The 14,099-nt window shown below is 61.0% G+C and overlaps 1 protein-coding gene across 2 annotated transcripts in view; it reads left to right on the top strand.

The window, feature by feature from the left end:
* Positions 1-4,073: 4,073 nt before the first annotated feature.
* Positions 4,074-14,099, top strand: part of PRKCB (protein kinase C beta) — an 85,744-nt gene continuing 75,718 nt past the window's right edge. For both annotated transcript variants that reach the window (XM_058035724.1, XM_058035725.1), the window contains exons 1-2: positions 4,074-4,258; positions 4,484-4,515. In XM_058035724.1, coding sequence (XP_057891707.1) covers positions 4,086-4,258; positions 4,484-4,515 — 205 coding nt within the window. In that variant the 5' untranslated portion in view covers positions 4,074-4,085. The remainder of the gene's footprint in view (positions 4,259-4,483; positions 4,516-14,099) is intronic.

Genomic DNA, 14,099 nt, shown 5'->3' with positions numbered 1-14,099 from the left:
GCCGTGTCCCTGTGCTGGGCTCTGGGTTTGTGTCCCTTTGCTGGGCTCTGGGTTTGTGTCCCTGTGCTGAGCTCTGGGTTTGTGTCCCTTTGCTGGGCTCTGGGGCTGTGTCCCTTTGCTGGGCTCTGGGGCTGTGTCCCTGTGCTGGGCTTTGGGGCTCTGACCCTTTGTAGGCTCTGGGGTCTGTCCCTTTGCTGGGCGCTGGCTTTGGCTGTGTTGGGTGAGGCCGGGGCTGGCACTGTCCAGCCCAGCCCATCCCTCGCTGTCACCCGGGCCCGGTTGTTGGGGCTGCGGGATTTCCCAGCAGGGTTCAGGTTCCCGGCTCCCGCCGCGACCCCGCAGCTCACGCCGGGCTCTCTGCTCCCACATTTCCCCGTGGCTGCTCCTGCTCCCCCTTCCCAGGGCAGCTCCTCGCTGCCTGCGGGGAGGATGAGGAGGGGGAGGATGAGGAGGGGGAGGATGAGGTCCCTTCCTGAGGATGTGAATCACGCTCCAGGGGCGGCTGCCCTGCTCCCGCTGCCTCCTGTGCCCCGGCAGCCGAGCGGGGCTGTGGCAGCTCCGTGGAGATCCCTGCGGCCTGGCAGGCAGTGAGATCCTCGCTGCGCTGGGTTTGGTGCTGCTCTGCAGCAGGAGCTGGTGGAGGGGAAAGCAGCACTAGAGCAGAGGCTTTCATGGGAACAGGAGGGAGCTGGGCTGGTTTCCCCTCTGCGCTCCCCCGAGAGCGGCTGCTCGGGGCTGTTTGTGTGTGAGAGAGTCCCTCTGCACACCTGGGGACTGCCCCTGCTTTAACAAATACAACAGCTTCCTCAGAGGAAGGAGCTGCTGGGGTGTTCATTCCCACGTCTCAGACTGCTGGGGCATCTGGGTCCTCAGCTTTGTGAAAATTAGCATGGCCGTGAAGATCCTGCCTTTAATATGACATGACTCAGAGCGCACTAAATAATGAAAAAAGTAAAATTAAGTGGAATTACGTAAACTAAGGAAAGAAAGCAATCCCCTGAGAGCAAGAACTGTACCTGGCTTTTGTGCTTTTGTACAGAGGCCCAGCAGTGACAAAAGTTTGAACATGATTATCATGATTATCAACACTCGTAGGGGGAAATGAAAGCCATATTCTCTGCATTCCACATGCAGCAGTTATGGGGGCTGTCCTTGGGAAACGGGAACACACAGTAAAAACAACAAGGCAGAGGCAGGCAGAGCCCCGAGTTTACAGTAAAAAGAGCAGAATCCAGCCCGGAACAGCTCCACGTGCAGAGCAGCAGCGCTGAGGGGAACACCCCTCTCCCCTCCAGCAGTGCAGAGGGAAGGAGCCAAACTGCTCTGTAATTATTGCCATTATTGCTGGGCTCCTTCCCGTGCAGGAGGAGTTATTTGTGCCTCACAGCTCGCTCGGTGAGCCGCAGCGATCAGGGCTCCCGGGGCAGGGGTCCCCCAGCATGGCCAGTGCTGCTGGGGACAGAAACCCCCACGTGTGGCCCCCACACACCCCGGGGACATCCCCCCATCCCCTCCCAGCCCCAGCAGTACCGGCTGCCATTCATTTCTCCTCCTTAGCAGGAAAACCAGCCGGTGCTGAGGGATGGAGGCAGCCTGCTGTTCCTGCGAGGGTGACATCAGCGGGACAGGTCAGCCCCGGTTTATCACTGCAGCGAGCCTTTTAGAGCAGCTGCATAATAACAGCCCTGGGCCTATTTCGGGAAAGCCTCCCGGGTGTTTAATTCCATGGAGGGAGTGGGGCTTTCTTCACAGAAAGAGCATGTAGGATGGAGGGCTGGATCACAGCGGAGCAGGGATGGTCCCGGGCCTCAAAAGGGGAAGGATCACGTGGATGCAGATCCAGAATTAAACCCCAGAAGTGAGAATTTAGAAAGGCTTGTTTGTGGAAATAGGGTTACGTTTCCCTTGGAGTTGTCTCATGTTTTGATTTGAATTCTCATCTCCTCAGCACCCAGAGCAGGACGATGCAGCACGAGGTGGGCCCAGGGAGACCTGGATGTCAGAGGAGGAGGCTGATGGATCTGATTTTCCATGTCTGTGGGTGCTGTCAGGGAGTGAGAGAGATGAATGGTGGATGTGGTTGGAAAACTCCTCTGTGCCAGCCAGCTGAGATGCTTGCAGGGGGTTGGTAAAAGAAGATCATTATTCCAACTGCAAATTCAAATTCAAAACATCATTCCCAGAGGCCCACTGAGCTGGTGGTTTGTGCCCAGTGTCTGTGTGAGCCCAGTGTCTGTGTGAGCCCTGTGTCTGTATGTGTGATCCCTGTGTCTGTGTGATCCCCGTGTCTGTGTGATCCCCGTGTCTGTGTGAGCCCCGTGTCTGTGTGTGTGATCCCTGTGTCTGTGTGTGTGATCCCCGTGTCTGTGTGATCCCCATGTCTGTGTGATCCCCGTGTCTGTGTGATCCCTGTGTCTGTGTGAGCCCAGTGCCCAGCCTGGCACAGCTGCTGTGCCCGAGCTCCTGCCTGGATCCCCTCTGGACTTGACTCATGTTGTGCAAAAAATCAGGGTAGAAAAGAAAACATTCTGGCCTCAGCAGTGGGAAGTCTGGGACCCAGGAGGACCCAGCAGTGTCACTGCCAGTCCTGCAGAGGGCATGGGGCAGTGCAGGCGTCTCCATGGCCGGCACAAACACATCCATATCTACGTCCCACTGAATCCTGCTTGTTCCCTCACCTGCCAGCTCAGGCTGTGGGACAGGACGATGTCCCTGCCTTGGTGACACTGCCTCACGCAGGCCACTGGCCAGGTCTGTGCCTGCCCATGCCCAGTGTCCATCCTAGCCTGTTCCCAGTGTCCATTCCCGGTGTCCATTCCAGTGTCCATCCCTGCCCATTCCCAGTGTCCATCCCTGCCCATTCCCAGTGTCCATCCCAGTGTCCATCCTTGTCCATTCCCAGTGTCCATCCCTGTCCATTCCCGGTGTCCATCCCAGTGTCCATTCCCAGTGCCCATCCTTGTCCATGTCCTGTGTCCGTCCCTGCCCATTCCCGGTGTCCATCCCTGTCCATCCCAGTGTCCATCCCAGCCCATTCGCAGTGTCCATCCCAGCCCATTCCCGGTGTCCATCCCTGTCCATTCCCGGTGTCCATCCCTGCCCATTCCCAGTGTCCATCCCAGCCCATTCCAGTGTCCATCCCTGCCCATTCCCAGTGTCCATCCCTGCCCATTCCCTCTGTCCATCCCAGCCCATTCCTGCTGTCCATCCCAGCCCATTCCCAGTGTCCATCCCTGCCCATTCCCAGTGTCCATCCCAGCCCATTCCTGCTGTCCATCCCAGCCCATTCCCAGTGTCCATCCCAGCCCATTCCCGGTGTCCATCCCTGTCCATCCCAGTGTCCATCCCTGCCCATTCCCGGTGTCCATCCCTGTCCATCCCAGTGTCCATCCCAGCCCATTCCCAGTGTCCATCCCTGCCCATTCCCAGTGTCCATCCCAGCCCATTCCTGCTGTCCATCCCTGCCCATTCCCAGTGTCCATCCCTGTCCATTCCCAGTGTCCATCCCAGCCCATTCTCGGTGTCCATCCCAGCCCATTCCCTCTGTCCATCCCTGCCCATTCCCGGTGTCCATCCCAGCCCATTCCCAGTGTCCATCCCAGCCCATTCCCGGTGTCCATCCCAGCCCATTCCCAGTGTCCATCCCAGCCCATTCCCAGTGTCCATCCCAGCCCACTCCCGGTGTCCATCCCTGCCCATTCCCGGTGTCCATCCCTGTCCGTGCCCGGCTCTCCCCGCGCATCCCCGCGGGATGCAGACGCTCTATGCAAATGAAGGGCGGCCCTGGCCCCTATGCAAATCAACATGCAAATCGAGCGGGGGGCGTGGCCGTGCCGAGGCGCGCGGGGGGCGGGGCCTGCGGTGCCGCGAGGTGCCGGGGGCGTGGCCGGCGATGCAGATGAGGGCGGGGCGGTGCCGTATGTAAATGAGGGGGCGTGGCGCGGCGGGCGGTGTCGGAGCCTCCCGCCAGCTGCGGGCAGCGGCCCCGAGCGCGGCCCCGGCAGCGCAGCCGGAGCGGCGGCAGCGGCGGCGGAGGAGCGGCGTTAGCGGAGCGGGCCGGGCCGGGCCCGCAGCCCCCGCGCAGCATGGCCGAGCCGCCCGCGGCAGCGCCGGCCCCCGAGGGCGAGGAGGGCCCGGTGCGCTTCGCCCGCAAGGGCGCCCTGCGGCAGAAGAACGTGCACGAGGTGAAGAACCACAAGTTCACGGCGCGCTTCTTCAAGCAGCCCACCTTCTGCAGCCACTGCACCGACTTCATCTGGTGAGCCTGGCCCGCTCCGCCGCGGCCGCTCCGGGACACCGGCTCGGCGGGACACCCCTCCTCGGGCTCACCCTGGCCATCCTCCGGGCCCCCCTTTCCTCCCGTCCTGCTCCCCCCATCCCATCCCGGTGCCCCGGTGCCCGTTCCCCTCCGGCCGGCGGCTCGGGCAGGGTCTCTGCGCCGCGGGGCCGGGGCCGGTGTCTCACTGCGCCTCTCTCTCCGCAGGGGCTTCGGCAAGCAGGGCTTCCAGTGTCAAGGTGAGTGTGGCGCTGCCGGGGGGCTCAGGGGGTCCGCGCTCCGCCTCCGTCCCCCGGGACCGGCCCGAGCATCCCCGCGTCCCCTGCGGGCACCATCCCCGGGTACCGGCCCGAGCATCCCCGCGGCACCGCCAAGCAGCTTAGTCATTTTTTAATCAACCCAGCAACTAGTCGGTGCCTTTAAGCCGGTCGTGTCTCGTTAGCAGAGATAAGCGCCCGGGAGTTCAGCTAAATCCCCCGAAAAAGGCCGAGGGGAGTTTGTTTTTAATGTACTTAACGCCAAAACATGTGCTGGGTGGCCAACGGGCTGGGCGAGGGCTCCGCGGCTGGAACTGCGCAGCCGGCGAGGGCTTGAATGGCTTGGTTGTGTTGCTGGGGAAAAAAATGAGGCTTTATAACCAAGTATGTTGCGGTAGCCGGGTTACTATGACCATAATTCTTTGTTGCGATGATGCTGGGGTTCCGGAGAGGCTCTGCAGGGACCGGGGATGTCCCCCCGGGACATTGGGCTGAATCACCCCGGCGTTATCGGGCTGTAGCCAGCCCAGCTGGGGGCTGCTCCTGCCCGGCCTCCCCTGGTCCCACCTGCGAGGGTTCAATCGGAGCTGCTCTCGCAGCTGCTGGCAGCGAAATTTTCCTTTTGTGAATATTTGGGACAGAGGTTTATTTTGGCGGGTGGCTGGCTCCCAAGTTGAGGTATTTGGCATGAAAACAAACGTGCTTTAGAGCTCTGAAAGGCTCCTCTTTGCAGCTGTCCTTGGGCTTTTGGAGTGGCACACGGTGTGAGGAGCTGGGCTGGGTCTGGAGCATCCCTGCAGCTGCCTGTACGAGCAGTGTCAGCCTAATCCAATTTAAATGATGCTGCTCCTCATCCGTAACACTTACCACACACATGTAACCTTAAAATACCAAAGCCATCTCCCTGCCACCTCCCAGAGCCCAGCCTGGAGGCCTGCACAGGTGTTGGCAGGCAGAGGAGAGTGGATGTGGAGACTAAAACGTATCCCAGGGCTGTTCTCAAGGTCACAGCTTCCCCTGGTACCTGAGGTTTCACACATGGCCAGCTCAGCCACGGTACTGAGAGGAATTCTGTGCGCCCTGGTCTGGTGTTGCCAGGCATTCCTGGCTGTGAATGAATTCCCTGAGCTCCCTTACAGCGAGGTGTATTTGTGCAAACGCCGTGTCTGTGAAATCCAGAGCGTGTTATGGAGGGGTGGGCACCAGCCCAGCCCGGCGGGGTTCGCCTGCGTTATTTGCAGAGCCTGCTCAGTTCTACCTGAGCATCCAGTGCCGGGTGCCTGGCGCCTTTCCAAGTCTCCTCCAGCTGTCAGGCGCTGTTATCCAGACCTGATACGGTGCTCCTGGTTCAAGGTTTGCCCTCAGATGGTTTTGGGCAGGGTTGAAGCAGCCCAGCTGGGCTCGGCGTGGCTGGGCAGTGCAGCCCTGGCTCGGGGGGCAGCAGCCCTTGTGAGCTGCAGTGGCACCAGCAGCGCTGCCAGGGGGTCAGTGCCACCCCCGGGGGTGTGGGACAGGTCTGAGACATCCCCTTGTGCCTCAGAACCCCCTTGGCAGGGGTCAGGGGTCACTGTGGTGTTACAGACATGTGTGTGCCACAGGGAGTACTGACTGTGCAGCAGGGAATCCTGCAGCTCCAGCTCTGCACACCGGCCCAGCCTCAGCTTTCCCGAAATCACCGATCTGTGCGCCAGGTGGGACGTGCTGGGGTGCCCAGGGGAAGGTATTCCCGTGGGGGAGGCAGTTCTGGGGTGATGCCCATCACGGCGAGGGCACCCCAGCTGTGCCCCAGGGTGGAGGACGCTGCTCCGTGTCCCTGCAGGGCATTTCCAGCTCAGAAATTCAACCCAGAGGTGTCTCCGCTGCCACCTGCTCTGGAATCACGGCTTGTCCTGCTGTGAGGCAGAACTGGGGATGCCAGGGCTGGCGCTGCCCTGTCCAGCCGTGCCAGGGGAGCCGTGCCCATGCTGGACTGAGCAGGGATCACCAGCTTTGGGTCTGTGCCCCACAGGTTGTGCCGCAGCTGCTGTTGAGCTTGGCAAATATTGGCACAGAGCAGAAAATGCCAGGGCTGGTTTGTGTACGGGGGTTCCTCAGCTCTGGGGTGAGGGTCTGCTCTCCCTTTGCCGCGCACAGCTTTAATTTAACTTTCCCACCTTCCCCGAGCGCCTCGCACTGTGCTGCGGGATGGCCGGGATGCAGCTGGGGCTCACGCCTGTCTGCTCCCAGCCGTGCCCGCTTTAAGTAGGTTTTCACCTGTGCCCTGATTTCTTTCTAGGGCATTTGCAATAATTAGATTGTTAATTAGCTCATTACTTGTGACTTTTGGCAGGAAGTTAGCAGAAACCGACTCTTTGTAGCCTGAAATACCAATGGGTACCACAAAATGCCACTTAATAGCCTGCTAATCTGCTGCTTATCCTCGCACACCATCTCCTCCTTATCCTCGTGCTCATCTGAGCACTTCCTGGGCCAACGTGTCTCTGGTGAGCCAGAAAGCGGCTGGGTGTGGGCAGGGAGGCTGAGCACAGCCCTCCAGGAGCAGGGCTGCTTCTGGCGCCCGGACAAAAAGAAATCAATACCCCGTGGGTGTTGGAAAGCCGAGGGATGTGCCTGGAGCCGCCAGGAGGATGTGAGCTGCTCCCGAGCGAGGCTCGGTGCCCCCTGGCTGCTCTCGGCCCGTGCTACAGAGGGGTTCTCCCCTCTGGAAGGTGCAGGGACTTGTCCGGAATGGAGAAAAGCAGCGTGTGTGTGTTTGCGTGCGTATCTGCGGTCCATCCAGGCAGTGCCAGCGCCAGGGATGCTTTGGGAGGCAGGGATGAGCAGCCCCTGGTGTCTGCAGCCTGGGGAAGCCAAGCCTTGGCTCTCCTGAGGTGCTGTGGGATGCTGAAGGAAAGGGAGCTGCTCTGGAAGCTTCTGAGAGCGAGTTCAGCTCGCCCTGTGGGAATGTGCTGCTGCTGGTGTTTGCCCCGCCTTGGCACCCTCGGGGCCGTTCTGCTGCTGCCCAGGCAGCTCCTGCGGGTCAGGGCTGGCATCCTGGGAGGGGGATCCCTGCAGCTGGGCGTGCTCAGCCCGCAGCCGCTGTGGCTGGGCAGAGGTGAGGAGCAGGGGAACATGATTCACGCTTGGGAGCAAAAAATAACCTGCATCTGTCGCTGCTTTCGTGTGTGCCGTGTAGCAAAGCTCTTGGAAAGGAGAATCTTGATTCTTCCTGAAGAGAAAGGGGGGGAAAAAAAAGCATAATTTGGTGATGTGTGCTTGGGTGTCACGCAGTAACTTTTCTGGGGAGAATGTTTACTTCTTGTCCCTGCTTGTGACTCAGTGAGCAGAGAGGCTCTTCAGATTAGATCTCCTTCCAAGGCTCGCAGCGCACAGGATTCCTCCCTGCAGGTTTGCCTCTCCCTGTCCTCCAAGGCCAGCGCTCTCCTTCTGCTTTGTGTTCCCACCAGTCAGCGTCTGAGGGCGGCTGGGAAATGTCACCCCGGCCGAGCGAGCATTTCTCTCTGCTCAGAGCCCTCCCAAGGCACCTTCCTCCCCCCAGGAGGAAGTGAAACCCATCACACTTCGCTCTCCCCTGCAGCCTCTGCGGGCTGCCCGGGCTCCCCTTGCCTGCACCAAACAAGGCAGAAACAAAAGCAAAACAAACCCCAATCAGCCCGAGCCGCCTCAAACCCAGTAATTTCGTGTCAACATATTATGCACACTGGAGAAATGTTAGTGTTCAAATAGACTAATTAAAAATGTTACTGCAATTACTTTTTTTGCAACACAAACGATGCTAATTATATAATGCTGCAGAAATTGGAAACGTGATTTTGGAGGGGATTTTGGTGCGGCGGTGACGCGGCTCTGGGTGCTGGAACTGTGTCCCCAGGCCAGAGGGGTGTGTGTCCCCAGGCTGTCCCCAGGCCAGAAGGGGTGTGTGTCTGTCCCCAGGCTGGCAGTGTGTCCATCCCCAGTCTGTCCCCAGCCCGGCAGTGTGTCTGTCCCCAGGCTGGCAGTGTGTCTGTCCCCAGGCTGTCCCCAGGCTGGCAGTGTGTCCGTCCCCAGGATGGCAGTGTGTCTGTCCCCAGCCCAGCAGTGTGTCTGTCCCCAGGCTGGCAGGATATCTGTTCCCTGTCTGTCCCCAGGCTGGCAGTGTGTCTGTCCCCAGCCCAGCAGTGTGTCTGTCCCCAGTCTGTCCCCAGCCCGGCAGTGTGTCTGTCCCCAGCCCAGCAGTGTGTCTGTCCCCAGTCTGTCCCCAGCCCAGCAGTGTGTCTGTCCCCAGGCTGTCCCCAGCCCGGCAGTGTGTCCGTCCCCAGCCCAGCAGTGTGTCCGTCCCCAGCCCAGCAGTGTGTCCATCCCCAGCCTGGCAGTGTGTCTGTCCCCAGGCTGTCCCCAGCCTGGCAGTGTGTCTGTCCCCAGCCTGGCAGTGTGTCTGTCCCCAGGCTGGCAGTGTGTCTGTCCCCAGGCTGGCAGTGTGTCTGTCCCCAGCCCAGCAGTGTGTCTGTCCCCAGTCTGTCCCCAGGCTGGCAGTGTGTCTGTCCCCAGTCTGTCCCCAGGGCAGCCCTGCAGAGCAGGCACAGCAGAAAGGGGAAGTGGGGCTGCCCTGCTGCCTGCACGGATGGGCTGTGGTGCTGCACAGCCCGGTGCACACAGAGCTGACAGAGATGGGAGCCCGTGTCCCCCGCCTATCCCTGCAGGGCTGGCCCTGGAGCTGTCCCTGGGCTGGCAGGGAGCTGTTTTGGAGGGATCTCTTTTGTCGGGACCCGTTTTGGGGTGCTTTTTGGGCCATGCAGGGCAGGGACAGCTCTGTCCCTCTGCTGTCCCCATGCAGCACTCAGGGCTCGCCCATCTCTCTCTCTCACACTGGAAGTGGTTTCTCCTGCCCTCCCCCCGCAGTGCAGGGTGGGTTTTTCTTTCTTATCTCCGGAGATAGCTGGCATCCTAAAACCATCTGGGGCTGGCTAATGAGGGCGCCTGGTTCCTCGCTGGGGTATTTGTTGCTGGCCCATAGGACGCTGCCTGTGGGGCTGGAGCTGGCACTGGGCACCGGGGTGGCAGCAGGGTGTGCAGCACGGTGCCCGATGGCTCTGACACCCCTGCAGGGGTTAAACCACCCCTCTGCCATGGTTATTCTCCAGCCATGGAGACTTCCTGGGGAATTGGGTGCCTGGGCTGTCTCTAAGGAGACTCCTCAGCAAACAGGGCTGGCGTTTCTGCACGCCTGCTCGCTGGCACACGTGTGATCCTGCAGGTGTGTGGGGCACCCTCCCCTGGCAGCGAGCCGGGGGTGGGCTCCCACTGTCTGGGCTGTGAAACGGAGCAGGACCTCGAGGGTTTGGTGCCTGTGAGGAGCAGGAGGAGGGGCCGAGCCTGCTCTCAGCTCTGGCTGCGGGTTCTGTTTTCTGCTGGGCTCTGTGGGAGCGGCACGGAGGGCATTGTGCAAGCCCTGGCTGTGGCTGCTGCCCTTCCTCCTTCCAGCCAGCACTGCTCCTCCTCCTCCTCCTCCTCCTGCAGCTCCCCAGCAAGGACCTGAGAGCACCAGAGAGGCTCCTCAGTGCCCCTCGGGCCTGTTGGCAGGATCAGAGTGCCCGGGGAATGGAATTGAATTCACTCTGGCTGTGCCTGGGGATGGAGTTAACTCCAGCTGTCCTGTGACCCAGCCAGGGCAGGGTGCCTGCCTCACCCTGTGACAGGGTGGGCTCAGCAGGGCAGGGTGGAGGTGCCGTCCCCTGTCCTGCAGGTGTGTGCTGGCAGAGGGGGGGTCTGCAGTGGTGCCTGGGTGGGACCGTGCCCAGGTGAAGGGTTTGGGGCTGTTCCTGCAGCTGTGGCAGGGTTGGCAGCACAGGGCACGGCTGGCACACACCCCCTGTGCGTGCCCGTGGTCCAGCTCAGCCCCAGGGCCAGCACGGCGTGTGCTGCTGAGGTTGATGCCACCCGTGTGGCTCCGTGAGTCACTGCTCTGCCAGCCCATCCGTCCATCAGCCGCTCCAAGGGTGAGTAAGGAGCTCCCTGCAGGGGAGGAGCAGCCCCAGGTGCTGGGCAGCGTGCTCTGAGCTCAGGGAGGCTGCAGCCTGGCACAAAGGAGCTCCTGGGAAACGGCAATGGCACAAAACCGGGGGTGCTGGTGTGGGGGTCCTGCCTGCAGCCCTGGGTTGGCAGCCCCGTGCTCTGGGCTTGCCCTGTGTGCTGCCCACAGCTGGGGACAGAGATCACGGGGGGCTCCGAGCCCCTCCAGCCCTCCCAGGTGATGCTGCTGCAGGAATGAAGCCTGGCCAAGGACGTTCCCCTTCCCTGGAATGGCTCAGCCCTGTGCTCTGAGGTTCAGCAGAACCCACAGGTGCTGTGCGCCTTGCAGGGACCCTGCGGGGGCTCCCTGGGTGGCACAGTGCCCTCACACCTGGTACCTGAACAGAGATGTGGGGCTCAGGGTGGCAGAGACCAGGGCTGTCCCTTGGGTTTGCCTTTCTGCAGGGAAAGGGCAGCTCTGGGCAGCTGTTCCCCAGCTCTGAGCCCACCCCTCCATCCCTGCATCCATCCCTGCATCCATCCCTGCATCCATCCCTGCATCCATCCCTGCATCCATCCCTGCATCCATCCCTGCATCCATCCCTGCATCCATCCCTGCATCCATCCCTGCATCCATCCCTGCATCCCTCCATCCCTGCATCCCTCCATCCCTCCATCCCCCCACCCACTGCTGGTCCAGGCTGGTGTTGGTGGCCTCTGTGCCACGGCCAGGAGTCCCTGGAGGCAGAAAGGTGCCGTGGACATCAGGGATGGGAAATGACACAGAAACCGCCTCAGTTGTGCCCTGCCCCGATGGATGAAGGTTAAAAATCTCTCTGGGGCCCTGCAGCCCCAGCAGGGCAGGTGCCAGGGGCTGGGAAGGCACAGCCTGGCCCTGTCCTGCAGCACCCTGCCCCAGGCACTCAGTGTTCCCACGAGGGCCACAGAGGGGACGGGGGGACAGGAAGGGAGCCCGGTGCTGTTTGTAGCAGCTGAATTCTGTGTGGAGCAGAAGCAATGCCCAGAAGGGGCAGTGCCGGCTGTGGCTGTTCCTGGGAAGGGAAGGCACAGCTCCAAACCACAGCCTGCTCCTGCTGGCAGCACCCAGAGCCCTGCGGGGACAGGCTGCCCTCACCCAGGAGCTGGGGATGCCCTGGGCCCCGCCTGAGAGGCTCTGGGGTCTCTGTGCCCCATCCCAAGGGGGGCTGTGCCAAGGAAATGGCTCTGGCTGCGCTGAGGGGCTGCAGGGACAGAGCTGCGTGCTGGGGGCTGCCTCTCTCAGCCCCCCAGAGGGGTCTCTCAGCCCCCCAGATGTGTCTCCCCTTTGGAGAGGGTGGCCAAGGCTGGGCTGGCCCAGCCAGGGGGATGGCTCTGGCCAAAGGGCTCCTCCTGTGTGCAGGTGGTTTGTGTGGCTTTGCTGTGCTGCCCTGGGCTCTGGGGAGCACTTTGCTGCGGGCTCTGGGGGATTGATCTATCCTGGTTCGGACTGGCCTCCACAGGAAAAGCGAAACCGATGGAAACGTTGTGCTGTGAGGGGCACCTGAGCTCTGTAACTCACAACCTGCCAGCAGCACTGGCTGCTCCTGCCGAGGGTGACTCCTGCTCGTGGTGGGGAGCTGGCTGAGCCCTGGCTGTGGTTTCTGACAGCTGAGGCTGCCCCTGTGACGGGCAGTGCCTTTCATGAGAGGTGACAGCTCTGCTCTGCAGCATCGTGGGGCAGATGGGGCTCAGCTCTGCTCTGCTGCTGCTCCCTGGCAGCTGCTGGGCCCTGCTGGCCACTGCCCGTTCCCTGTGCCATTCTCTGCCCATTCCCTGTGCCCGTTCCCCGTGCCCATTCCCTGTGCCCGTTCCCTGTGCCCGTTCCCTGTGCCCGTTCCCTGTGCCCATTCCCAGGCCGTTCCCTGTGCCCATTCCCAGGCCATTCCCTGTGCCCATTCCCTGTGCCCGTTCCCTGGGCCGTTCCCTGTGCCCATTCCCTGGGCCGTTCCCTGTGCCCGTTCCCTGTGCCCGTTCCCTGGGCCATTCCCAGGCCATTCCCTGTGCCCGTTCCCTGTGCCATCCCCAGGCCATTCCCTGGCCTTGCCTCATCCTGCCCCTGCAGCCCCGTGTCCCACATGGGGACAGGGCTCTATGTCACCTCTGCCAGCCGCGCTGTCCCTCCTGTGCCTCTGCTCAGGCTCTTTGCTTTTCAGGGATTTTGGGCTCACTCCCTCCGCTGTTTATCCCCCTGTGCTCTTCCCATTGTGTGGAAGAACAAAATAAATCCCAGTGCAGCCCTGCTCTGGAGTCAGTGAGTGTTTGGGGTGGGTAACCTCGTGTGCCCCCTGTTTGGGAGCTGCACTCCTGTGCCCAGAGCAGGAGCCTCCCTGCCCAGTGATGGGCACTGGCTGCGAGTGCTCAGAGCTACATCTTGTCAATTTAAATAATTTGCTTCCATATTTGGTCTTGCTTTTGTGCCAGATTTATACATCTTGTTTAAATCTGACAAGCAGAATATACTTGCTGCTAATCCGAGCTGGACAAGGCAGCGCCTGCCAAAAAATCCAATATTAATAAGCTCCGGTACATGGAAGTTACTGGATTTGCAAACTTGAGGCTTGTTATGGCACAGCTCCCTGAAAAGTGGCTTTTTTGCATCTACTTAAATCTGGGTTTTTCCGAGGAGCCAGTCTGTGAGCTTCCCTCTTTGGGTGGGAAGCTCAGTCTTTGGAACAAGGGAAGCTTTCCAGCTCCGAGCAGGAGATGAGCTGTGTATTTTTGGGGTGTGGTTGGGAACATGGGGGATAGCTGCTGTCTGTGCAGGGGGGTCTGCAGCAGGGCTGTGAGCTGTGCCTGTGCCTGGGGACTGGGGCTGCTGGAGCCAGGCCAGAGGAACCCAGGGCTGCTGCAGGGCTGCAGCCAGGCTGGCAGAGCTGGGGGGGCTCACTGGACAGGAGAGGGATCCAGGGAGAGCCCAGAGCCCTGGCAGGGCCTGAAGGGGCTCCAGGAGAGCTGCAGAGGGACGGGGACAGGGATGGAGGGACAGCACACAGGGAATGGCTGCCACTGCCAGAGGGCAGGGATGGATGGGACATTGGGAACTGAGAATTGCTGTGCCCTGGCACAGGTGCCCACAGCAGCTGTGGCTGCCCCTGGATCCCTGGCGGTGCCCAAGGCCGGCATGGACGGGTCTTGGCGGAACCTGGCACAGTGGAAAGTGTCCCTGCCCATGGCAAGGGCTGGAACAAGATGAGCCTCAAGGTCCCTTCCAAGCCAAAGCATCCCAGGGTTCTCTGATTCTATGTTTAACATCTCCAGTCTCTTGTGGCTCTGCTCTCGTCTTCCTACATTTGGTATTTAGTCAGCAGCAGGGAAGCTAAAAAAGATTCAGATGTCTAAATCTCAGCCTTCAGCTGTTCTTCCTCTTCCTCGTGCTGCCTGCCAGCGTGCTCCAGCTGATCCTGCCGGTGGATCCCTCCCTGCCTTTTGTTGCCGTGTGAAAGGATGCAACAGGAATAGCTTCACCTTTGGGGGGAGCGGCTAAATGCCTTTGTTGTGCTGGTCCGCACAGAGAGCACCGGCTCATTGAATAGCTGACA

This window comes from Melospiza georgiana, chromosome 16, assembly GCF_028018845.1.
Source record: "Melospiza georgiana isolate bMelGeo1 chromosome 16, bMelGeo1.pri, whole genome shotgun sequence".
In the NCBI taxonomy this organism is placed as follows: Eukaryota; Metazoa; Chordata; class Aves; order Passeriformes; family Passerellidae; genus Melospiza; species Melospiza georgiana.
This window is presented reverse-complemented; position numbering and strand designations above follow the sequence as displayed.